The sequence below is a fragment of the Pseudorasbora parva genome, chromosome 10, assembly GCF_024679245.1.
Source record: "Pseudorasbora parva isolate DD20220531a chromosome 10, ASM2467924v1, whole genome shotgun sequence".
NCBI lineage: Eukaryota > Metazoa > Chordata > Actinopteri > Cypriniformes > Gobionidae > Pseudorasbora > Pseudorasbora parva.
In genome coordinates, this window is record NC_090181.1 from 19,413,056 (window position 1) to 19,439,366 (window position 26,311).

Here is a 26,311-nt window from a genome sequence, read left to right on the forward strand (position 1 = left end):
AAAGCTATAGTTAATATTGATACTTTCAGTATTGCCATTTTTTAAAAATGTTTTTCGAAATGTGTATGCAAAATATTATTTTAAGTTTCTCTATGAAATGCAATCAAATGCTTATCATTTTTTAATATGAGTTATTATGACCTACAGTGGCTTTAGGATTTGTAAGGCGTTACATTTTGACATGGTAATCAAGAGAGCCTTTGCTCAAGCACTGTAGAATGTTACAAGCCTAGTGATTTAATGTGTAACATAGACAGCTGATCTGAAGAGTATAAGAGGAAAAAAAACTCTGTCAATGAAGGAATTGTTTTTATATATATACTGTAAAAGCCGTCTATAATATGTAATCTATTATATCTAAATGTACAATTATTTATCATTTGATGTTATGTTTTAAAATGTTCTCTTCATTATGACTTGTTTATGTTTCTTTCTTTATCTTTCTTTGTTTTAATTTATGAATCAGAACATATTTTTATTAAATACATTTTTCATACAAGTTTCTTGTTTTCAGTCTTTATTTTATTTTTTAATGTATATCACTTACATAAAAAGAGATAAGTCAGTCAGCAAGTACTTCAGTGCAAAGTTATAATCACATCAGATAATTTTAAAAAATGGTTTAAATTACTATGAACTAAAATAGTATCTATTTAAAATAAATCATGTGATCTGTCTCTTATGATGATCAGGTTATTCTTATAAATCACTTAAGCTAAAACAATATTTTATCTAAATGTTTTTATTAATGATTGAATGTGGAAAAATTGTAATGTTTTAAATGTTAATGTTACTACCATGTTTCAACTGTACTGTACATTTATAAGAACATGTAATCTGAGGATTATCAACAGATTTTATAACTTAAACAATCCAAATGTAAGAAACCCATATTATTTTTCTACAAAAACATCAATATTCTTTTAGAATATTTTTTTTAATTGAAATGCATTCATTTAGCTTTTTTACGTTTTTTTTCTGCAGTAGTTTGTGATATTCAGCAATAAGACACTTAGCGATTAATATAGAACCAGAGTGTGTGTACATGTACATCAATAATAAAGGTGATAAGCGAATCACCTATAATTCCAAAGGTGATCAGCAATTGTCAGTATTTCTCCCAATCGCAATGTTCGTTATAATTTACATAGATAGTTATAGATTAAACGTTTGTTTATCTGTAATTAATTCTGTTTATTCCGTAATTTTAATTTGTGGCCCCCAGTTAAGAGACTGACCTTGGGATATTTGCAGGTACATAACATTCACTATAATGGAAAATTAAGTTGTTCAGATCTTTCTGGATTTTACAAGTACTTGACCTTAAACATTAGCCAAAATAGAGTGAAATGACTACTGTGCTACTGAATAAAGCAGTAATAGCAAAAGATGATTTCTCAGGCCATTATGGGGTGAAGATGACCTCTGGTGGTGAGCTGACGTAACTATTAAAAACAACAACCTTTGGAACAAAATGCTTTATAATTAGGAAAATACATTAAAAGAAACACACACACACACAAAACTGAATTGGATCAAATTAGCAAAGTATGATAGAAAAACCTGAAAAGGCTCATGGAAGTAATACAAAATAAATACAAACAAAACAAAAAACAAAAACCCCTATACATCTCAAGCAACATAGGCTAAAGAGAGAGAAAAAACCTGAATTCAACCTAGATTTGTATATGGCCAATGTGGAAGAAGACCTAACAGAAAATGGAAGAGCATTTCACATTCTGGAGGCCACAATTACAAATGCCCAATTGCTCTTAGTTTTCAAGCGGGAAGGAACACAGTAATGATGAACGAATCGATGAACAAAGAGACCTTTGTATAGCATGTGATTGAAGATCAACAATGTGTAAGGCTAGACCATGCAAGGCTTTATAAATATACATACAAACTTTAAAATCATAGCTAACCGCTGACCAATGTAGCGAAGCGAGAACAGAGGGATATGCTCTCTAAGAAATATATCTGCAGAATTTTGACTAATAATTGCAACTGCTGAAGAGAGGATTTAAGACAATCCCACATATAAGCAATTGTAGTATTCCAGCCAGGATGCATGAATCACTCATTCTAAATCCTTCTTTGAAAGAAACTGTAATAAGATTAACAACAGCACTTATCTGCTTATCGAATAAGTCAGATTCAAGGATAACACCCAGGTTCTTGACTCTGTTGTACAGTGTTAAAGACAGGGTAGAGTACTAACTGATTTTCAATATTAGCGACACAATGAAGAGCCTAAGACAATGGCCTCAGATTGATCCCCATTACGTTTTAAGACATTTTCAGACATCCATAATTTAACTTCCTTAAGGCAGGAGATGGGATTATAAATGGAACTACTGCATCATTAGACTTGACAGGGAGGTAAAGTTGTGTTTCGTCAGCGTAACAAGGATAAGAGACACCCTATTTCTGAAAGATCAAGCCTAGAGGAAGCATATACAGAGAAAAAAGCAGGGACTCAAAATGGAGCACTGTGGGACACCACATGTAAGCCGTGTTGAAGATTAGTTATGATTATTAATGTTGAAAGAAAAGGTTGGCACGTTAACATACACTATATTGCCAAAGGTATTGGGACACCCCTCCAAATCATTGAATTTCCAATCACTTCCATGGTCACAGGTATATAAAATCAAGCACCTAGGCATGCAGACTGCTTCTAAAACATTTGTGAAAGAATGGGTTGCTCTCAGGAGCTCTGTGAATTCAAGAGTGGTACAGTGATAGGTTGACATCTGTGCAATAAATAACAAAGTGGAAGCAGTTGGAAGAGCAAAAACTCAGCTATGAAGTGGGTCAGCGCATGCCGAGGTGCACAGTGTGCAGAAGTGACCAACTTTTTGAAGAGTCAATAGCTACTAACATCCATACTTCGTGCGGCCTTCAGATTAGCTCAAGAACAGTGTGTAGATGGCTCATGGAATGGGTTTCCATGGTCGAGCAGCTGCATCCAAGCCTTTCATCACCAATTGTAATGCAAAGTGTCAGATGCAGTGGTGTTAACTGTGTGATTATGGTGTGAGGTTGTTTTTCAGGGGTTGGGCTTGGCCCCTTTAGTTCCAGTAAAAGGAACTCTCAATGCTTCAGCATACCAAGATATTTTGGACCATTTCATGCTTCCAGCTTTGTGGGAACAGTTTGGGGATGGCTCCTTCCTGTTCTAAAATGACTGCGCTACCCGATAGAACACCTTTGGGATTAATTAGAGTGGAGACTGTGAGCCAGGCCTTATCGTCCAACATTAGTGCGTGACCTCACAAATGCGCTTCTAGAAGACTGGTCAAAAATTCCCATAAACACACTTCTACACTTTGTGGAAAGCCTTCCCAGAAGAGTTGAAGCTGTTGTCTCTGCAAAGGGTGGGCTAACTTCTTAATAAACCCTACGGATTAAGATGTTCATGTGCATGTAAAGGCAGAAAACATTTGGCAATAGAGTATATGAGGAAACCCCAAATATGGTAATGTGGTGAGTGATCAGTTAAGAGTAATTTAGTCTATTTAATCAAATATAAACTTTTATTAATTGTGGTGTCTGTTAATTCTTTATTACAGGACTGGTGGGCTAATCTTATCAGAGCTGTTTGCTGATGGGAACTCGGGTTTAAATCTGGCCTGGGTCGTTCAACGATCCCATTCCCCCTCTTTCCCCACTTTCCTGTCTGGCGCTACTGTCCTTTCCCCATAATTATTTATTTATTTAATATATATATTTAGTCTTTATGCAATCTGAGTGTAAGTAGGTATTGATAAGGCCAATTCACACCACACCAACAGACGGCAACATACACTTCATTGGGGTTTTTCTGGTCTGTTACCTCTGGTGCGCCAAGAGACACTAACAGAAGCCACCCCAATTTTTTTCTCTTATAGACGCTCAAACGTGCTGCGTAACTCAAGAATGATCCTCAATGGTTCTTGTGGAAGCTCAAATCTGCTGCATAACTCATGAATGAACCTTATTGGTTCTTGAGGAAGCTCAAACGTGCTGTGTAACTCAAGAATGATCCTCAATGGTTCTTGCGGAAGCTCAAACGTGCTGCGTAACTCAAGAATGAACATTATTGGTTCTTCTTGAGGAAGCTCAAAAGTGCTGCAACTCAAGAATGAACCTCATTGGTTTTTGAGGAAGCGTGTAATTCACTAATGAACCTCATTGGTTCTTGCAGAAGCTCAAACGTGCTGCGTAACTCAAGAATTAACCTTATTGGTTCTTGAGGAAGCTCAAAAGTGCTGCGCAACTCAAGAATGAACCTCATTGGTTTTTGAGGAAGCGCGTAACTCAGCAATGAACCTCATTGGTTCTTGCAGAAGCTCAAATGTGCTGTAACAAAAGAATGAACCTCTAGTTCTCCCATGAACATATGAGCTTCTGTTTACCACAACTGATGTGTGAGTTGAGGAATGTTTATGTGAATAAAAGCCTAAATTAATTAATACCTTTATAACAATTAATAAATCTCATCCTATAAAGTGATTGTGTCTCTTCAGGAAATTTTGACTAAGCCACAATCCATATGGATTAGTTATATGATTTCTTTATTAACTTTTTGAAGCGTCAAAGTAGGCAGCCTATCAGTAGCATAGCTGTCAATGGACAGCTTTTATTTGTGTTCCGAAGATGAACGAAAGTCTTATGGAACGACATGTGTGAGTAGCCTTGAAAGATTTTTTATTTTTTTGGGTGAACTCTCCCTTTAAGTAGAATTTCCTTACAGGTAGCCTACTAGTCTCTATGGATTAGTAGCGGGTTGAAATTTGCGGTTTTATATTTATGCAGTGCTTGTGATGATGTAGAGGCGGGCAGTGGAAGGGTGGGGATCGCCATTTAAAGTCAGTGACTCTTGACAGGAATGCGCGTCCCCTGCGCTCAGGCAGCGCTCCGCTCCTCTACTTTATTTTTAACACTTTGGGTGGGTCAAACAGCGGCTGATGAGAATGAGCGTTGTGAGCGCCGACCCTGCGCGCGCTCCATGCCCCTTCAGCAGCTCTCCCCCACCGTGACCTAGACCTCGCTGCCTCTCATGGGATTATTATTGCCCTTCAAATAACGGACTTTTATTATAAAGACATTGACAACGAAGCGTGTCATTCTCCCAGATTGATTTTCATTTGTAAAGGTAAGTTTGTTACAGTTTAAACCGCTTTAAGTTATAGAGGTTCTCCCTTCAGGTTAGGATACCCAATGTCATTTGATAGCCTATAGATGTATTTTCCTGTTTTTTGTTTTTTTTTGTTTTTTTGTTTTATTATTTGTTTTTATTTGCTTGTTATAATATATATATATATATATTTTTAAATAATATTTTTATCTGTAATGCCAAAGACATGTTTCATATCCCACTGACAAGTTTTTGTCGTGAAAGTATCGCAGTGGTAGGCTATGTGAAGAGTATAGCAACCTGTTGATCTCTGAACAATGTGAACAACGAGAAAACACTGAATGCAAAACGCAAAAATGGTATAAATCCTCGTTTTAAAGCTGGTTAGTAGGCTAATTATTTGTGTTTCACTTTCAGAACTTTTGTCTTTTAATATTGAAGTTATATTATATTACAACAATCATTTGATAACTCTCTTCTCTCATACCTTGTTTTCTTTTATATGATCATTAATTTGAAACTATGAGAAACTCTTTTGTCCAAGGTCCAAGTTATTAGCTGGTGCCAAGCTTGGTAGACCACAATGGACCAGCAATAAACCAGATATCGACTGGTCAACCAGCTAATGACCAGTTTGGGGAGCTAAAATCAATCAGTTTAAGCTGGATTTGCTAACATTATGCTCTTTGTTTCTCATTGAATAAACATAAGAAAGCAGTTTTACAATATTATTGAAAGAAAAACAGCTGTCTTTAAAATAATAAAATTAGGTGAGCTGTTCCAACCTTACCTTGTAGGGAGAAGTACCATGATGTAAACACCATAACTTACTGCACAGAAGTAAGTTTTTTTATATACTGTCTGTTCTGCTTACCTGAAGATCACTGTTGTGCTTAAAAAAGGAGTAGTTCATTCACAAATTAAAATCATGTCAGTTTATTTCATTGTATAGAAAAGAACTGATGAAACATTCTTCAAAATATCTGTGTTGTACATTTTTTTAAAAATTAAAATAAATCAAAAATCACAGGGGTTTGGAATGGCATGAGTGTGAAGTTTTGGGAAAACTTATTTTTTTAAGGCGGTGTTTGTACCCACAATTTTCTTTCATTAATTTCATGAACACAAAGAATACTCTTGTGCCATAACTCCATGGGTTCAGCTGTTACAGTAACATGGTACATAGAGCGCGTCATGATCGGCCTCTCCCCTCACACATGCATGAAATACCACGCTGGTTTGGCTTCCTGGATAGTAGATAACCATCCTTTCAGATTTGGACACAGAATTTGAGCAAAAACACTGTGACATTACCATGTAAGTTATAGCTAGAGATTTCAGTTTCAGTTTTAATTTTACAGCTATTACCTTATTCTGTTATTTTAATTACATAAATATGTACAGCCTGTTAAACACGAAAGAAGATATTTTAAAGAATGTTGGTAACCAAACAGTGGATGGTAGCCATTGACTTACATAGTATTTTTTCCCTACTGGAAGTCAATGGCTACGTCATATTGTTTGATTACCAACATTCTTTAAAATATCATCTTTTGTGTTCAACAGAAGAAAGAAACTCATACAGGGTTGGAACAACTTGAGGGTGGGTAAGTAATGACAACATTTTCATTTTTGGGTGAACTATCCCTTTAAGAGGTAATGCAGCAGGTGTATATTTTAAGTGAACAACAACAACTTTAAGTGTACAACCAAACTTCAGAAAGCAAATCATACTTTTATGGTGCTTTCTGACATGTTTGGAGCTTGACAATGCCTGCACTCTATGTTTATAGGTTTCTTTAGGATTTCTTATTTTGTGTTCAACAGACTGGTTTGGAATGCCTGACATGATTTTCTTTTTAGGTGAAGTATTCGTATAAAGCTGCCCCTTCTTTCCCTCTCTTTCAGTTAAGATAGTGGAAACTTTGTCATAAACTGTATGTGTGCACGTGAGCACATTGCAAAGACACCATACGCAGAGAGAGCAGCAAAGTTGTGTCTCTCGTGATAAGGGGTTTCTCGCTGGTGGGTGGAGAATAGTTATTTGATAACATCCCCCCTGCACTGGCCTGATACAGAGAGAGAGAGAGCATGAGAGAGAGTGAGAGAGAGAGAACCACCATCACCCCTCTTTCTGAGACTGTTAGATTCTCCTCTTTCCACAGTTTTTTTGAAATCTGTCTGTTGATTGTAATAGATGTTTTATTATAATTTTACAATTGTCATCTCCACCCCTAGTTCCAGAACACTAACCCTGATGACCTCTACTAGTAACATTACAGCAGATACATTTCATTTGGTACAGTGCTTTTTAATGGCCTAGATGTTAGGAGCCAACTAGAGCACACGTTTTGTATTGTCTGAAGCAGTTCACTTCTAATGTTTAGCTAAGCATTTCCTTGTTACTGCAAGGAAAAAACGCAAGCAAATATCTGATCACGTAGTATATGACGATGTAGGAAAATTTGTGAAGGGTGCTCTTCACATTGACTTGCTCAGAGGGGTTGCCCAGCCCCCCCGTTCAGGGCGATAAGACTACACATGAGCAACATGCCTCACAAAGATAGAACTATCTTAGCAGCTAACCTTCACCCGCCATTCCACAGTAGCATGCGCAAATACACACCCTCATCACAAGTGACGGTTAGAGGACATGTGCTGAAAATGGCGGCCTTTGGAATCCTGAGGTGAAACACTATAAGATTATTAGTTTTATATTTGTGGCTTTTTATTGACAGGGACAAACAGAAGGGCAGGAAATTATATAGGAGGAAGAGGACAAAGAGACCACAAGTTCTCAAATGTGCCTCATGGGTATCTCTTACATTTATGTACCATTTCATCTAAATTCATAAATGTTCTATCTGATTATTGGAAAACATTGAGATCTTGTTGCGTTGCCCAGACACAAAAAGTTTCAAATTTAAGACCTCTCTTTTAGTTTGAATATATCCATTACAAATTGTATCAGTCAATATAACAATTTGGTTAAAAAGTACAATTTTAAATCAATTTCAATATTTCTTTGTATTTGGTTTATTTCCCTTTTGCTTTAATGACAGTGGCGCTAAAGCTGACATGAAGAAAAATTATGAAAGAAAAAGAAAAATCAATGTTCTGGAAGAAAGAACATCTGACCTTTTTGTTCAAAGGAGTTCAAACGATCAGTGTCACAAATTTGCTAAATTGATAGTCCGAAAAAAGAAAACAAATTTTCTCCAAAGGGAAATTGATTTTGAATGATAATTTAGAAAAACCTTTGTTTGACAGCCCTGCTGTAAACTATGAGGTTGATAATCAATGGTATTTGCTTCTGTTAAAGCCATGAGCCTGCATTATTACAACTTATATTTAAAATTTTTACAGTGTTAGTGGAATTTGTGGTGAAAAACTACATTACCCATGATGCTATACAGAAGATTCAACCAATCAGAGTTGAAACAAGCAAACCGCTTGTGCTCTTTAGCTCCACCTACTCTCACGAAGCACTGTGAATTATGTAATTGAGCCAATCTAGCTACGCTTCTATTTTGCAATAAGCTTAAAATATGTAGTTTCTATAGATATAATCAATATTTTTATATTTCTTCATCGCTTTTAATTTGATTATGCAATTGATTCATAATGCTTCATGGCATTTTGGTTCTTTCCCTCACTAAAGCACAATCTTGTACCGTTGTATTTTTTTGCTTCAAATCAAAGTGTATAATGTTATGATTCACCTCATAGCTGATTGGCTTGGTTCATGACTTATACAAAGTTTTAAACCCCGATGGGAGATACTAATGGAAAAAATCACTTCTTGAACCAACACCACTGAAAAAGTGGATGGGCACTGTTGCACTTTATACTTTCAATTACAATTAATGTGTGTTCTCTGACTTTGGACCCCACTGTATATAAATAGGCTTATATAATCATGATGGATACATTAAGGAGCTGCACTTATGAATTTCTCTAATGTCTTGTGTTTTTTCAATGCAAAAACTTTTCTTTGTGTGTAAATGGCCCCTTAGGAACGAGTATTGCATGTCTAAATTATATAGCGAGGTGCAAATATATCTAAAAAGTCTTTTGAAGTTAAATGTCCAATTAAACTCCTCCTCCATCTCTTTCTCCTTTCAGATCATCCATCTCTGACATTCCACTGTCTTGTGTTTGTGTGGCTCGCTGAGGTGTCCCTCTAATTACTTTGCATCTTGATGGCAACTATGACCTCCACGACAGACTTTGACAATGCTGAAATCTCTCAGCAGTACAGCCGCATCAACACCCGCTTCGAGCTGTCTGATGAAGAGCTTGACAACGACAACAGCTCGGCCAGACTCTTTGAGCGCTCGCGCATTAAAGCTCTTGCAGGTGAGTCGTCTCAGGTGACATAAAACTGAGCACATGGGTTTAGATATATAGAGGCCCACAAATGTGCAAATACAGACCTACAGGCAGCCGAACCCTATCCTCTCCTGCCCCCTTGACTAGCCAGGATCATTTGCACATACCCAGCATGCCTCTGTATGACTGAGCTGGACAGCTGCCCTTCCCGTCTGTTCCCATAGCTTAGATCTCTGTAATGGCTGCAGGAGCGTGTCCTTTTTGGCACACCTGTGGGTTCTGTTGCTCTCGGAAACAGCAGGTTTTAAATAGTGATTTCACGACAGATTTACAAGCCCCTTTCCAGGGAATAGGTAATCCCCACATGACATATTAAAACTGTTTGAGTGACTCTACACTATACGTTTTTTTTAATTTTTTTTTTTAGGAAAATGCTTCATAATACCAAGGTGTTGTTATGTGGTTGCTTGGATGTTGTAAGTGGTTTTTGGGGTATTGTTAACTGGCCCAAGTCAAAAGAGCCTTGCATAAAGATCTCTTTTGCTGCATGAATACTTTAAACCAGTTCTGATCTTTGGATTTAGTGCAGACCAGATTTTGTTACATGCATCTAAATAGCAAGAACACATGTCCAATGTAATGTTTTGCATTCAATTTAAGATACTTAATATCCACTGTAACAGAATATTTTTCTTGAGGTATGAGATGTCAAAGAGTTGCTTTCAACACCAAGGAGCAAGTACAGTACTTACTTTACCCCCAAAGCAATAAAAAAGCAAGACAAGCAGTTTGGAAAATGGACGGATGGATGGATTAAAAAGGCATAAATCAATAACCGACACACAGGCCAGGCATAACATTATGACCACTGAAAAGTGAAGTGAATAATACTGATGATCTCTTTATCACGGTACATGTTAGTGGGTGGGATATAGACATGTTAGTGGGTGGGACAGCAAGTGAACAGTTTGTCCTCCAATTTGATGTGTCAGAAGCAGGAAAAATCCGTAAGCATAATGATTTGAGTGAGTTTGACCACGGCCAAATTGTGATGACTAGACAAATGGGTCAGTGTATATCCAAAACATCAGCTCTTGTGGAGTGTTCCTGGTCTGCAGTGGTCAGTATCTATCAAAAGTGGTCCAAGGAAGGAACAGTGGTGAACCAGCGACAGGCTCTTGGGCTCATTGATGCTCATGGGGAGCTAAGGCTGGCCCGTGTGGTCAAACAGACAAGCTACTATAGCTCAAGTTGCTCAAGAAGTTAATGCTGGTTCTGATAGAAAGGTGTTATACACAGTGATATACACAGATATACACAGTGATAATCACAGTGATATACACAGTCCATCACAGTTTTTTTGCATATGGGCAAAAATAAACCTATCCACTGCCAAAAGCGCCAACAGTGGACATGTAAGCATCAGAACTGGACCACGGAACAATGTAAGAAGGTAGCCTGGCCTGATGAATCATCACGAATTTTCTGCATGGCACCAGGATGCACTATGGGAAGAAGGCAAGCCGGCGGAGGCAGTGTGATGCTTTGTTCTGCTGGGAAACCTTGCGACCATGGACACGTACCACCTATCTAAGCATTGTTGCAGACCATGTACACCTCTTCGTGGAAACGGTGTTCCCTAGTGGCTGTGGCCTGACACAAAGCAAAAGTCAAATGGTTTAGGAATGGTTTGAGGAGCACAACCACCAGTTTGAGGTGTTGACTTGGCTTCCAAATTACCCAGATCTCAATCAAATTGAGCATCTCTGTGGGTTGTGCTGAACAAACAAGTCCGATTAGTGAAGGCCCCACTTCGCAACTTACAGGACTAAAATGATCTGCTACTAAAATATTGGTGCCAGATACCACAGCACACGTTCAGGGGTCTAGAGGAGTCCATGCCTTGATGGATCAGGGCTGTTTTGGCAGCAAAAGGAGTACCAACACAATATTAAGAAGGTGGCCACTGTTCCTTCCTTGGAACACTTTTGATAGATACTGACCACTGCAGACCAGTAACACACCACTTAAGCTGCAGTTTTGGAGATGCTCTGACACAGTTGTCTAGCCATCACAATTTGGCCCTTGTCAAACTTGCTCAAATACTTATGCAATCCATTTTTCTTGCTTCTACACATCAACTTTGAGGACAAAATGTTCACTTGCTGCCTAATATATCCCAACTTCTAACAGGACTGTGATCAAGTAATAATAAAGTGTTATTCACTTCACCTCTCAGTGGTCATAATGTTATTCCTGATCTGTATATATTTAGTATATAGTCCCAACCCTGACCGATGCACCAGGCAGCCGGAGAAGGAGCACCCCACCAGTTTATAGGGCCCAAAGCAGGAGAGGGGCCACAACCAACAGTTTGTGAACCTGAGTGGAATGGATTTTTATTGGGCATCACACCCAAAGTAGCGTCTTTAACTTTTACGATCCCTACCATCTTGCTCCTTATCCCCTTCCTGGAGTATGAGACAAGCACACTTAAAGGAATAATATGTAAGAAATGTATTTCAATTAATCATAAAATGGCCCTGATATGTCACTAGATATTAAGAATTCATGTTAATTTAAAATACTTATATCACTGACAACAGTAGTCCGGCCAGGATATTGTCATTTAAAAGTTGTTGTTGCAGCCCTCAACTGATGATGTTTACATGTTGTGTTTTGGTCTGAAGCTCCACCCTCCACCGATCGACCAATCACAAAGTCAGTAGTGTTTCTGCATCCGGGTTACCAGATCTACTCTAGTTACCACAGCTGCAGCTATAAACGTTCCTTCTAGGTCCTGCAGCCTATCTGGCAACATCGAGTCAAGGGGGAGAGAGCGAGAGAGAGAGAGGGGATACACCTGCAGTACCAGTTTTGGCCACAATCTTACATATACTTTCTTTAAGAAAACATTTTTCTTGCTTCTAACACATCAACTTTGAGGACAAAATGTTCACTTGCTGCCTAATATAGCCCACCCATTAACAGGACCGTGATGAAGAGATAGTCAGTGTTATTCACTTAATGTTGTAATGTTATGCGTGGTCGGTATATATATATATATATATATATATATATATATATATATATATATATATATATATATATATATATATATATATATATAGTGGGAGAATTTTGTGAGAATGAATTATGCATAGTTGTTTATTATTTAAGGCCACGGGTCTTTCTGTTTGAAATGCATTAGTGATGGTGAACTTGAATTCAGGCCTGCTTCTTTAAGCCAAGTGTATGTTGCTGAGCCAGGGCTGGTGTGATGTTCTGTTGGTGCGTCTGTGCTCTGCTCTTTCTGTAATGCAATTAGAGAGAGTTAAAAAGTGGGGGCGTGCACGAGTGAGAGAGAGAGAGAGAGAGAGAGAGAGAGAGAGAGAGAGAGAGAGAGAGAGAGAGAGAGAGAGAGAGAGAGAGAGAGAGAGAGAGAGAGAGAGAGAGAGAGTGAGAGCGTGGTTCCCATTCTTCACCTTTGATTTACAGCTTTGAAAAGACAAGCATCCCTCTGAGTATACTAAGTACACTTTGAGTACAGTGTCATCAATATATTTGTAGTTTGTATTTACATCAAGGCCAAAACTGCTTATGCACGTACTTACAGTCTGAAATCACATTGTGTTTGTAACACAAATCAAAACACACACAAACACGTATATGCCTATTTGAAGACAGACATTTTAGATGAGTGTGTTTGAGTGTGCATTATGGGGCAGGCAGGAATGGGGGCATATTATATGCATGGCTGGGGTGCTGGAGATCCACACATGTGCTACTGGGGAGAGGCACAACAGCATCATTGCTAAGTGAAGAGTGAGTAAGGGAAGAAAGGAGAAAGGGAGAGGGAGGGAGGGAGGAAGGGAGGGAGGGAGAGGGAGGGAGGGAGAGGGAGGGCGGGCGGGCGGACGAGAGGACGGGAAAAGATAACAGAACTCAAGACAGAAGGAGGGAAGAAGAATGTCCTGTTTGTCTCGTTCTTTCCCGGCTGTACGTTTTGATTTAGTGTGGTGAGGATGAGCAGCCCCTGTTTGTGTCGTGCGGTTCCCGTGAGCCAAACCCGGCTGAGGGAGGTCAAACTCAGCTTGAAGACCAGCAGAGAGACTATCGCAATCCGTCCTACCCCAGTCGCCCGGGAGGTCAGCAGCCGGCAGTATACCACAGTGAAAGAAGTCCCAACCCGGACCAATGCACCAGGCAGCCGGAGCAGGAGCACGCCACCAGTTTATAGGGCCCAGAGCAGGAGAGGGGCAAAAATCAACAGTCCCCACGTTCGTGAACCTGAGCACCTGCCAGAGAGGAATGGAACTTTACTGGGCATCACACCTAAAGTAGCGTCCATGACTTTCACTCCAGTCTCCTCAACCTCATCGTCCTCTTCCTCCTGCACCCCAAGGGGCCATCGGCCCTCACCTCCAAGATCCTCACCATCTGGCCCCCTATCCCCATCCCGGAGTATGAGACGAGCACGCTGGCTAAGCTATAGTGCTTCCAACATTTGCTTCAACAACTCCATCCTGGATGGGCGCTTCAGACAACTGCAAGGTAGTGTCCTGGTGGAGTTTTTCCTCCCACCCTCAAAGAGGGGGCAGTCTTTCCCGACATACCCCTTTACTACACCACAGGGGAATTGTTAGATTAGGTAGAGATCCGGAGTGGGGTCTGGGATGGGCTTTAAGGTGGTATGCTAGATTGTTTTCCATTGGCCGCTGTTGGAACTGAAAAGCTGGTTTGTCTTTTTATGTGCAGTATTTATTAATCTCATTATTTATGCTGTACAGTACATACACCCTAATTGCTCACAGCGTTACCTGTAAATATTTATTTAACAAACTAAAAAGACCTTTCAGAGCAAAAAATACTACTTGTCCCTCCATCAATCTTTTGAATTCTTGCTGAATGACTAAGTGCTTGGTACATTGGCAGACTCACCAACGTCTACTTCTTGTATTCTGCTATTCTTGCCTCTTACAGGAATATGTTTTCTCTGTGTATGTCTTACTGTGATTTAGGGTATTCATCATCAAGGACTCCTACCTTACTTATTCAGCGCTGTTTATTTTTAGAGAGAAGTTGACTGTCACTGTTAATTTGTGTAAAACCGAGCTTCCTGTTCCTCGCTGATGAGAGAGTTCTTTAATGCTATGAAACAGAAAGAGCATAGTTCAGAGAGATTGTATTTTTTTCTATCTCTAATATTTAGATGCATAGCATGAATGCACAGGGATGGATTCAACTTTAAAAAATCAAACAAAAAAACCCTTTCATTATAATTTTGCTCATACTTGGGGTTACAGTGATTAATGGAAACTCATTTTAGAATTAAAAAAATAAAGTAATTGTGTGACAAAGTAATATTACCTAAACTGTGAGATAGAAAGTTGTAATTGTGAAATATAGTCACAAGATATAAAATTGCAATTATGAGAAATAAAGTCGCAAGTACATAGGACATGGATGCTACCCAAAATTGATCGATTTTTGCCTGATGGATTATAAAATGGATGAAAAAAAAAAATCTTATTTAGGTTGAAGGAGGAATTCATGCCATATTCATGCCAAGGGCGAGAACATCATAAGAACATTGCCTAGATCATGGCTGCAGGTTTTACACGGACAAGTCCCACTTATATTGCATCTAAATATATTGCATACCGGTATGTCCCCCCCATCGATTTTAGCCCTGATTTTGACTCGCCGATAGGTTTTGTGAAATCACAGATAAATGCCAGAAATTATTGGCAAATCGGTGCTCGTTCACGCTTACAATCACGCAGTGTGAATGATCTAAGACATGAGTCGGCATCGCTCCAACTAAACATTTGGCTAAATATAAGAGCCCTATTTTATCAACAGTGCGTAGAAAAGGTTCTATATTTTATCATACAAATGAAATTTAGAATGTACCTAAATACTAGGAAAAACTTTTTTCTCAAATGTGCGCACAGTTCTTACGCACACGAGTAAGCAATCATTGTTGATAAATCCCACATCGTTCACGTTCTTGGTCATTAGCATTCGGAAATGCCTTCAATGAACCATATATAGGATGACACTTCGCTTTAAAAAATTGTATATTGTTTATTTTTAGATTCTCTGCGTAAGCATGCTCAAAGGTACAAAAGTACAAGTTGGTAGATCCCACACTTTGCGTGAAACTGTTCTTACGAATTCATTACGCACAAATCTGTATGGAAGCCCGTTTCTGCCACTAAATAAAAAAATTAAAAGAGTAATTGCGACTTTTCATCTCAGAATTCTGACTCTAAAGTTGATCACGCAACTTCAAGTTTATATTTCAGAATTCTGACTTTATAACTCGCAATTGTGAGAAAAAAAGTCAGAATTGTGACTTTATATCACGCAAATTCAAGTTTATATTTCAGAATTCTGACTTTAAAACTTGCAATTGTGAGAAAAAAGCCAGAATTCTGAGATAAAAAGTTGCAATTAATCTTTAATTTTTAAAAATATATATAGTGGCAGAAACAGGCTTCCATAAATCAGTGTGTACGCACTGTTGATAAATGATATAAAAAATCTGCTGTGTGAAATGCGTTTTGTGAAATGTGAAATGTTTTGAATGAAAATGACCTATATTTAACAAGAGAGCAAGATACAGTGTAGCGGGAAGTTTAGGGAGGAGTTATAGACCTAGAATATCAGTCTTAGATATAAAACAGAAACAAAGCACAAACATTTGCCTGACCAGCCGCAATAGCAGCACATTGCAAAAATGTTTTTTTTTTTTTTATCTCCAACTCTATTTGCAGAACACAATCCTTGCTCCCCGCATCTCTCCAACCATTTTGTCCTCCATATTTATTTATTTTTCTCCTTTTCGCTGCAAATCAGTGCACAGACAGTTTTTAATAACGATTCCAGTCTCGCACAATAGATATACATGCGATCTTGTGTTGTTTCCATGTCACAGCGCGCTTGTGTTTGGTTGTGAAACGTAATTTGCGGACCAGACAGAGTTATCAGCGTCATGGAGTGTGAAATCCTCAGTCGCTGATCAATCGTGCAGTGTGTAAACAGCAGCAACTGAATGACAACCCAGATAGTCACCCTACTCCTAAACCTAACCCTACCCAAAACTTTTCCCTAAGTCAAAACTAAATTATAGGTGAATAATGCTGATGTAGAGGCACTTAACCCTGGTTGTAAGCCTAAACTTGACATAAACTGTAAACTTGTCCCTCATATATGATTGGTTGATTGGAATGTAGTTCCACAATCAACAAAGATGTTGATCCAGGAGCATGTTGTACTTGGTGAAATTATGTTCTCTGTTAGTAAGAAACTAATCAGGTAGGACCACGAAACAATGACTTGGGTATGAGAATTTAGTGAAACTGAAGATCACATCCAGTGAAGACTGGCTGTGACTGGGAAACACACTAGCCTGTTATGTACAAGGAAAATCCATCAATATAAATATTTCACAGACCTTTCATGTGAGCTGGAGAGAATATCAGAGATCAGCAGGACCTATGCAAACTCAATGCTGTTCTAATGGAGAGGGAGAGAATCATTTAGTAGAGGTTAGATTGGATCACTGCTGTACAAAGTGTGAACAGGAAGAGGGATCATTTGGCAGTAGTTTGGTCATTAAATATGTAATGTTGCCGGGCTTCGCTCTCTTATTATGCTTTAGCACATCTGGAGCTTTCCTAACTCTTGACAAGAACATGGTAAATTGCACTTTAAAACTGAAACTGTACATCTGGTACATTAGAGAGCTTTTCCTACAAGATCTGACCCTTAAAAATGACTTTTCTCTGTGTAACCCCATAAGTCAAGTTTTGGCTGGTTAGCATGGCCTGATAGCTCTGGCTAGTAGATGCTGTACTTACTACATAAACACACACAAGCACGCACACACACTTTCCACTGATAGCTTTTTTAACTAGCCATTAATTATTTTCTCTTTTCCCCTTTTTCAGAACAAATATTTTGTAATATTATTCCTCCTGCACATGCTCAAAACAGACATAATGTATTACACATTTGAATGATTATTATTTTGTAATTGCTCCAAGTGGAAGAGACATGTTTCCACACCGTATTTTTTCCATTCAAAAATATGGAAAAACTTCACTGTAATTTAACATGGTTGTAGTGAAGACCAGTTCATTCTAATCCAAGTCCAGGCCTGGCTCAAGGCTCAAGGCCGAGACAAGACACACACACACACACACACACACACACACACACACACACACACACACACACACACACACACACACACACACACACACACACACACACACACACACACACACACACACACACACACACACACACACACACACACACACACACACACACACACAAACACACACACACACACACACACACACACACACACACACACATGTCGTGTTTCCATGTTTTATGGGTACTTTCCATAGGCGTAATGCGTTTCATACTGTACAAACTGTACATCCTATCCCCCTACACTGCCCCTGCCCCTAAACCTACCCATCACAGGAAACATTCTGCATTTTTACTTTCTCAAAAAATCTCCTTCTGTGTGATTTATAAGATGTTTTCCTCATGGGGACCTAAAAATGTCCCCACAAGGACAAGGATTTCGGATATTGCCATCTTTGTGGGGACATTTTGTCCCCATAACGTAGGGATTACCAGGTCACACACACACACACACACACACACACACACACACACACACACACACACACACACACACACACACACACACACACACACACACACACACACACACACACACACACACACACACACACACACACACACACACACACACACACACACAAACAGTGTGCTCTGATCCTAAGACACAATAGCACAGAGCAGACACAGATGGCACAGACCACAAAATGTAACCACGGTGTTATAGTACTCTAAAAATCTTCTCTCAAGTACTACACTGCATTAAACGAACAATGCAATTAAATGATTGTATATCTTTCAATTGAATGATAGTGCAAAACTCCGATATATGTTGGCAGAACAAGGCCACATATGACAGATAGTCCCTGAATCTGTAGTTTCAGCATAAATGGAAAGGTAATGTTTCCAGATAGGTTTAAAAGAATGTATCCCTTCACACTTCACATTGTAATGTTTTTCCTTTCACTCACTCTTTTTTTTACCTCTCTCTTTTTGTCATTTCCATTCCTCCATCCTTCCAGTTTTCTGCAGCCATGGGATCTGAATCATTTATAAAACGCGTCATTAAGAATGCACAATTTTGTTCTTTTTGTGGTAGAATCTTATATAAACGTGGTACTGCAGAAGACTTGCTCAGGAAAAACACATGGATATAGGCCTAGATACACTATGAAGAATGCACAAACATAGACTGTACTGTTTTTCAGTAACTGTATTATTGTGACAATATGAGCTGCCTATTTTTTTTCTTTTCTTTATTTTGAAACAGGGACAGCGTGCAATAAACATTAATCCCAAAGGGAGAGATGCATAATACCGGGTTTTAGCTCAAGAGCTAATTTTCACCCGTAGTCCCTGAGTAATAAGATTTACACTTGCCAAAAAAATAAAAATAAAAATTGTACAAAAGTTCATGTTCACACCTTTCATATACTAAACTTTTTTTAACTTCTTAAGTACAGTAACTATGTCAAGAAAGGTTCAATTTCACTCTAAAAGCATGTTGATTAATAAAGCATGGTTATTTACATTGTAACATTATTTTCAGTACAATATAGCACACTGGCAATTAAGGGCATTTACAAAAGATAGGATATTTGTAAGTATAAGTACAGATCATGATATTTATTGTATTACTGAATTTAAGCTGATATTAATAAATTAAATACTGTCTGAATAGGTTGACTTTTATTGTGACAATTTGGGGGAGAAATGCCTAATTGCAAAAAAAAAAAAAAAAAAATTATATATATATGTTCTTCTCTTGCTGTCAAAACCAGATGAGCGAGAGGCTGTCCAAAAGAAGACTTTTACAAAATGGGTGAATTCCATATTAGCCAGAGTCAGCTGCCGAATCTCAGATCTCTATCTAGACCTGCGGGATGGTAGAATGCTCATCAGACTACTGGAGGTTCTGTCAGGGGAGAGACTGGTGAGTGTTTTAGTGTGTAACGATGCCAGACCTTGAATTGACCACACCACTGATGTCATTACAGTAATGTCTTTGATTCCTCATCTTTCCACCATTCAGCCCAAGCCGACCAAGGGCCGAATGCGCATCCACTGTCTGGAGAATGTGGATAAAGCACTACAGTTTCTAAAGGAGCAGAAGGTGCACTTAGAGAACATGGGATCACATGATATTGTAGATGGGAATCACCGGCTCATCTTGGGCCTCATTTGGACCATCATTCTGCGTTTCCAGGTCAGCCTATCATTCTGTTCAGCTCCATTTATTCTGTGCATCTAAGTATTATTTAAACTGAATAACAAGGAATAAGGAAGGTTTAAATATTGTAACTATCATAAAACATTGCACTGCATATAAAACATACAGAACAATCCAAACTTTCTGGTTTTAAAGTAGACCTGCAGCATAGTTTTTGTATCATGCCTTAGGCTGATAGGGAAAGTTTACATTTATTTGGCTTGGATTGGAAAAGCTAATATTTATTTTTAATCTCTCAGTTTGATAGCAGGATATTTTTAGCCCACCCACTTCAAATAGTTTAGTCTGGTACATAATTCAGATCCTCAAAAATGAAAAGAAACAGACCGGAATGGGAATTGTTGATTGCTCTTTATTCTGCCTGATTCCCACAGCAATGTACAAACTATTGAGACATAAAAAGTCTAAATAAAGTAACAATGCCTCTGCATATCCAAGAATGGATGCACAAGGGGCAAATAACAGTATATAGCTCTTTTAATTAATTTAGTTTTTATTATTGATTTTAAATGCTTTAAAACAGAAGGAATGTCTAGTTGACAGGAATAGAGGTATGGATTTAGTACGCAAGTAGGATTTATTTCAGTTTTTGTTTCTTTCTTTCCTCATGTGCATACAGATTCAAGACATTATAGTAGAGACAGGACAAGCTGACCAGACAGGCCGGCTAGAGACCCGCTCGGCCAAAGATGCACTGCTCCTCTGGTGCCAGATGAAGACTGCTGGGTAGGACAACAATTGCTGTACTTTAGTAGTAATGAATTTGACAGCAAGTGCTACAAATTTGTATGAGTATTTTGTGTTTGCAAAGGGATTTGTCTGATTGTTTTGTATCTGCAGGTACCCTAATATAAACATCACCAATTTCACCACAAGCTGGAAAGATGGCATGGCGTTCAATGCTCTCATTCACAAACACAGGTGATACATATCAAGAGAAAGATACAATTCCAACATAAAGTACAAATATTAAGACAAAAGATGTTGCTTAGTGGTTAGGAGAGATGCAGTGACATGCTGAGCTAATGTGCTCATATGCATGTCAAATGTTGCTTTCATTCATTAAGTTTGGTTAATAGTTAATCTCTCCTCTCCATACTTTTTTTATTCTCATTTCACTCCATAAGGCCAGATCTGGTGGACTATGGCAATCTACAGAGGTCCAACCCCACTCACAACCTTCAGCAGGCTTTTAACGTAGCTGAACAAAAACTTGGTGTCACCAAGCTCCTGGACCCAGAAGGTTGGTAAAACCTTTTGATTATTAAATTAAAGCTTAAAATAATTATCCTCCCACTATGGAGATAACATTTTTATATTATATTGTTTGCAGATGTCTTCACTGAGAACCCAGATGAGAAGTCCATAATCACATACGTTGTTGCATTTTATCACTACTTCTCTAAGATGAAAGCTCTGGCAGTTGAGGGCAAGCGCGTTGGGAAGGTGCCAAATTTGAGCCAGTCCATTCCAATGTGAATATTTGTGTGTAATGCAAGAGGACATTTGTATTGATCTATAGTCATATTCTCCAGGTGCTGGACCAGGCCATTGATACAGAGAAGATGATTGAGAAGTATGAGACATTGTCATCAGACCTGCTAAAATGGATTGAGCAAACCATCATTGTGCTGAACAACCGCAAGCTTGCTAACTCGCTTACAGGTGTCCAACAGCAGCTGCAGGCTTTCAACTCGTACCGTACCGTGGAAAAACCACCTAAGTAATTTAGGCTATTTATGAACTAATGTCTCTTTTTTTGTAGGACTATTAAGCAACCAACATTAATTACTTTTTATCTCTTCCTCTTCAGGTTTCAGGAGAAAGGCAACTTGGAAGTACTGCTGTTCACCATCCAGAGCAGAATGAGGGCCAATAATCAGAGAGTTTACACACCCAAAGAGGGTGCTCTGGTGTCAGATATCAACAAGGTGAGATGCTAAGATTAATGCTGCATTAGTTTCAAATCAGAAAGTATGATCTTCCAACCTTCAATTATAATTGTGCAATCTAATCAAATCTAATTCCACTTAAAGTCAGACTATGAACTTGGAAATATGTGCAGAAATCTACAACTGTGATTTCACTGTGATACAGGTGACATCATGCAAATATGGTTGGACCCAGGAAAATAACTAAAATGCATCAGTGTGCCGATGTTCTTAAATTACTTTACAATATAATGCTTTTTAGGTGATACATCTGCAAAACAAACTCTGACACTTACCACACTTGCCAATAGAATACTACGATGTCTAGTGACATCAAGTAGGAATTTCCCATACCCGAGTTTAAATGGAAGGCAGGGCACTATAAGCTAACATGCTAGTCTAACATGCTTTTTTTTTGCAGGCACAGTGACAGAGGTTAAACATAATTCTAGTGTGCTGAGAGGTTCTGAGCTGTTTGAATGTGTGTGTGTGTGTGTGTGTGTGTGTGTGTGTGTGTGTGTGTGTGTGTGTGTGTGTGTGTGTGTGTGTGTGTGTGTGTGTGTGTGCTTGTTTTCTCAGGCATGGGAGCGTTTGGAGAAAGCAGAACATGACCGTGAGCGGGTCCTAAGAGATGAACTCATTAGACAGGAGAAGCTGGAGCAGATGGCTCGTCGCTTTGACAGGAAGGCAGCCATGAGAGAGACCTGGCTTTTAGAAAATCAGAGACTAGTTGCACAGGTAACACATTTTCCACAGGTCATCTGTAAGATGAAATGTGCAGAGATCCCTGATTTTACCCAATTTGTGATACACATCTTTTCATGGTTGTAACACCTGAAGATTCAAATCATCATTTTGCTTTCTACTGTGAAGGAAAACTTCGGCTATGACTTACCAGCAGTGGAGGCAGCTAAAAAGAAACATGATGCCATAGAGACAGACATTGCTGCATATGAAGAACGCGTTCAGGCACTGGTGGCCTTGTCTAAAGAACTGGAAACAGAACGATACCATGATGCTAAACGCATTGATGCTAGAAAAGACAATATCTTGAGGCTGTGGGACTACCTGCAAGAGCTCTTGAAATCTCGTAGAGGTCGTCTAGACAAGAATCTTACCCTTCAGAGTATCTTTCAGGAGATGCTGTACATCATCAGCTGGATGGATGAAATGAAGGTAGGAACAGGGAAGAGTGTGCTTGATTTATACAATTTGCTTTATAGTATGCTAATATTATGTTGCATTGTAACTCATGTAATTGAAGAAAAAAGCTTAATTTTAACTATTTCTTACTGGACATTTGTTCTTCAGAGCCGACTTTTGTCCCCAGACTTCGGAAAACAGTTACTGGAAGTGGAAGACTTGTTGCAAAAACATTCGTTGGTAGAGGGTGACATAGCAGTGCAGGCAGAAAGAGTACGATCAGCCAATGCAGCTGCTCTTAAATTTGCCAATGGTGATAGTAAGTACAGTTAAACTCTTGTTTAACTTTCGTGATATAGGTGTGAAGTAGTCTCTTTATTCGTTACACACTATTCATTGTTAATTTACTTTTCTGCTCTTAATTGTCAAGGTTATAAACCATGTGACCCACAAGTGATCCGTGATCGGGTACAACACTTGGACCTGTGCTACCAGGAGTTGTGTGCTCTTGCAGCTCAGAGGAAGGCCCGTCTTGAGCAGTCACGACGGCTTTGGAACTTTTTATGGGAAATGGCAGATTTGGAGAGCTGGATTCGGGAAAAGGAGCATATTTTCTCATCTCTTGACTATGGTAAGGACCTGACCAGTGTGCTGGTGCTGCAGAGCAAACACAGCATCTTTGAGGATGAGCTTGCTGCCAGGCGGGACAATTTGAAGCAGGTGATGGATGAGGGAGAGAGCATGGTCCAGGCCAAGCACTTGGGTTACCCCAAAGTGCAGCAGTGCATGGATGATGTGCGAAGACAGTGGCAACAGCTGGAGGAACTGGCTGCCTTCCGTAAACAGAATCTGCAAGACACCCAACGCTTCTTCCAGTTTCAGGGTGATGCTGATGACCTCAAGGTCTGGATGGTTGAAGCTATGCGGCAGATGAGCAGTGACGACGTTGGGCATGATGAATACACTACCCAGCGACTTCTCAAGAAACATCATAACTTAAGAGATGAAGCCGCTAAAAATGCTGCCATTATTGATGCTCTATCCAAACAGGCCAATGGACTTCCTGAGGAATTAAGGAACACACCAGACATCCAGGGGCGTTTGAATGATATCCGGGATATGTATATTGAGCTTCTGACCCTATCGGACCTAAGGCAGAAGAAACTGGATGACACCATGGCTCTTTACACTATCTTCAGTGAGACAGATGCTTGTGAGCTCTGGATGGGCCAGAAGGAAACCTGGCTGGTTGGGCTAGAGACACCTGAGAATTTGGAAGATCTAGAAGTTGTACAAAACAGGTATTGCTGTTGGTTTTATGAACCCAGAGACATTATTGTAAGTGTGTTTCTTAAACTGGAAAATGATTCCAATTTATGCCACTGTCATAAAATGATGTTCTGTTTGTTGATAGGCTCAGCATTCTTGCTCAAGAAATGGGCAATATGCAGGCTCGGGTTGATAATATCAATAAAGCAGCCAAGCAACTTGAAGACAGCAGACATCCACAAACAAAACAAGTGAAAGACTGTCAAATTCGTCTCAATAAGAGGTAAGAGTTATAACCCTGGATAGGAATGCCAGTTCTAATTCAAATACTTTACAAACAGTTTATGTTCCTTTTTTCTCGTAGGTGGGAAGCTTTTAAGGCAATGGTGGAGGATAAGAAACGTAAAGTAGATTCAGCCCTCAGCCTACATAACTATGATCTTGAATGTGATGAGACAGAGTCATGGATAAAAGAGAAGACACGAGTCATTGAGTCTACACAGGACCTTGGGAATGACCTGGCTGCAGTCATTACTATTCAGAGGAAGCTCTTTGGCATGGAAAGAGACCTTGCTGCCATCCAAGATAAGTTGGATTTCCTGAATGATGAAGCCCAGAAGCTTGTAATGGAACATCCAGAAAATGCTTCTGATATCCTTGCCAGACAGGAAGAGTTGGATGCAGCATGGAACACGTTGAAACGCACCCTGAGAGACCGTGAAGACTCTCTTGGGGAGGTCAGCAAGCTGCAGACCTTCTTACAAGACATGGATGATTTTCAAGCCTGGCTGTTCAAAACACAGAAAGCTGTTGCATATGAAGATATGCCTGATGGTTTACCAGAGGCTGAGCAGTTTTTGAGTATCCATGATGCCGTAAGGGATGATATGGATGGTCACGAGGAAGACTACCATCGTGTGAGGGACATGGGAACAGCAGTCATTAAGGGCCAAGAAGATGATCCTCAGTATCAGCAGCTGGAGCAGAGGCTGGAGGGTCTTGATAAGGGCTGGGATGAACTGCACAAAATGTGGGACAGCCGCAAGAACTTCCTTGATCAGGGTCTCGGCTTCCAACAATTCATGAGGGATGCCAAGCAGGCTGAGGCCATCTTAAATAACCAGGTATACATATATTATCAAAATGAATGTAATTTTGTTATGCTGTCTTCTTGTCATAGAGAAGAGTAATTTTGGGAAAACCAAACCTTACTAACTGCTAAATATTCTTTACAAACAACTGTTAATAGCTATTTAATAACATTGTTCCTCATTTTTCATTTGCTATGTTTCTTTCTGCATTTTTTTTTATTTCTTGAAAGGAATACACTTTAGCCCACGTAGACAAGCCTGACACCCTTGATGGAGCAGAAAAGGCCCTGAAAAAACATGAGGACTTTGTTACCACCATGGATGCTAATGAAGAGAAGATACTCAGCACACTGGAGAATGGTCAGAGGCTGGTTGACAGTGGAAACCTTTACTCAGGAAGGGTGAAAGACAAGATGGGCTCCATTGAGGATAGGTTTGTTTTTATATTACATGCATGTATTTTTGAGAGAATAACGTTTATGCATGTTTTTTTGAAAAACAAAACAAAATGTAAGTCACGGAAATAAGGCCACAAACCACACAATAGATATGTGTCCAGAAGACTTTTGACTAATGGGTGTTGTTGCTTTGAGTTTTTGCTTTAAACTGATGTGAGAATCATTGTGCATACTCATTTACATAAAACAATACATTGATTTAAATTTTATAAGACACTTTTTCTTTAGAAATATGCAAATAGACATGAACGATCATGAATAATGATGTTATTTACACCAGAAACAACAAAAGAACCACGTAACGAGCCGCATAATGAATGAGCCTTTGAGTCATGTCTGCGAGAGGGAGCTAAGGAACAGGACAAAATAAATATATTTAAATAAATATAGTTTATTTAGGATATAAGTTAACAAAATAAAGTGGGGGCCAAAGGCACATTATAAAGCCCTATCTTATTATACCAAAAGATTTGACATTACTATTTTTTATCTTTTTGAAAGAAGTGTAATCCTAAAAACAAAACAAAAAAAACAGTACTAATATGACATTGAACTACACTAAAACT

At 38.9% G+C, this 26,311-nt stretch overlaps 1 protein-coding gene across 2 annotated transcripts in view; it reads left to right on the plus strand.

The window, feature by feature from the left end:
• The first annotated feature begins 4,877 nt into the window (after positions 1 to 4,877).
• Positions 4,878 to 26,311, plus strand: part of sptb (spectrin, beta, erythrocytic) — a 32,340-nt gene continuing 10,906 nt past the window's right edge. Inside the window, exons 1-17 of one of the 2 annotated variants that reach the window (XM_067455415.1) lie at positions 4,878 to 5,140; positions 9,248 to 9,481; positions 19,405 to 19,556; positions 19,656 to 19,829; positions 20,473 to 20,579; positions 20,694 to 20,774; positions 20,981 to 21,096; positions 21,187 to 21,299; positions 21,389 to 21,576; positions 21,667 to 21,784; positions 22,364 to 22,522; positions 22,658 to 22,960; positions 23,096 to 23,246; positions 23,358 to 24,228; positions 24,342 to 24,479; positions 24,561 to 25,320; positions 25,518 to 25,720. In XM_067455415.1, coding sequence (XP_067311516.1) covers positions 9,325 to 9,481; positions 19,405 to 19,556; positions 19,656 to 19,829; positions 20,473 to 20,579; positions 20,694 to 20,774; positions 20,981 to 21,096; positions 21,187 to 21,299; positions 21,389 to 21,576; positions 21,667 to 21,784; positions 22,364 to 22,522; positions 22,658 to 22,960; positions 23,096 to 23,246; positions 23,358 to 24,228; positions 24,342 to 24,479; positions 24,561 to 25,320; positions 25,518 to 25,720 — 3,791 coding nt within the window. In that variant the 5' untranslated portion in view covers positions 4,878 to 5,140; positions 9,248 to 9,324. Of the gene's footprint in view, positions 5,141 to 9,247; positions 9,482 to 13,420; positions 14,009 to 19,404; positions 19,557 to 19,655; positions 19,830 to 20,472; positions 20,580 to 20,693; positions 20,775 to 20,980; positions 21,097 to 21,186; positions 21,300 to 21,388; positions 21,577 to 21,666; positions 21,785 to 22,363; positions 22,523 to 22,657; positions 22,961 to 23,095; positions 23,247 to 23,357; positions 24,229 to 24,341; positions 24,480 to 24,560; positions 25,321 to 25,517; positions 25,721 to 26,311 lie in introns of those variants that run through there. The other variant, XM_067455414.1, reaches the window with a different exon arrangement.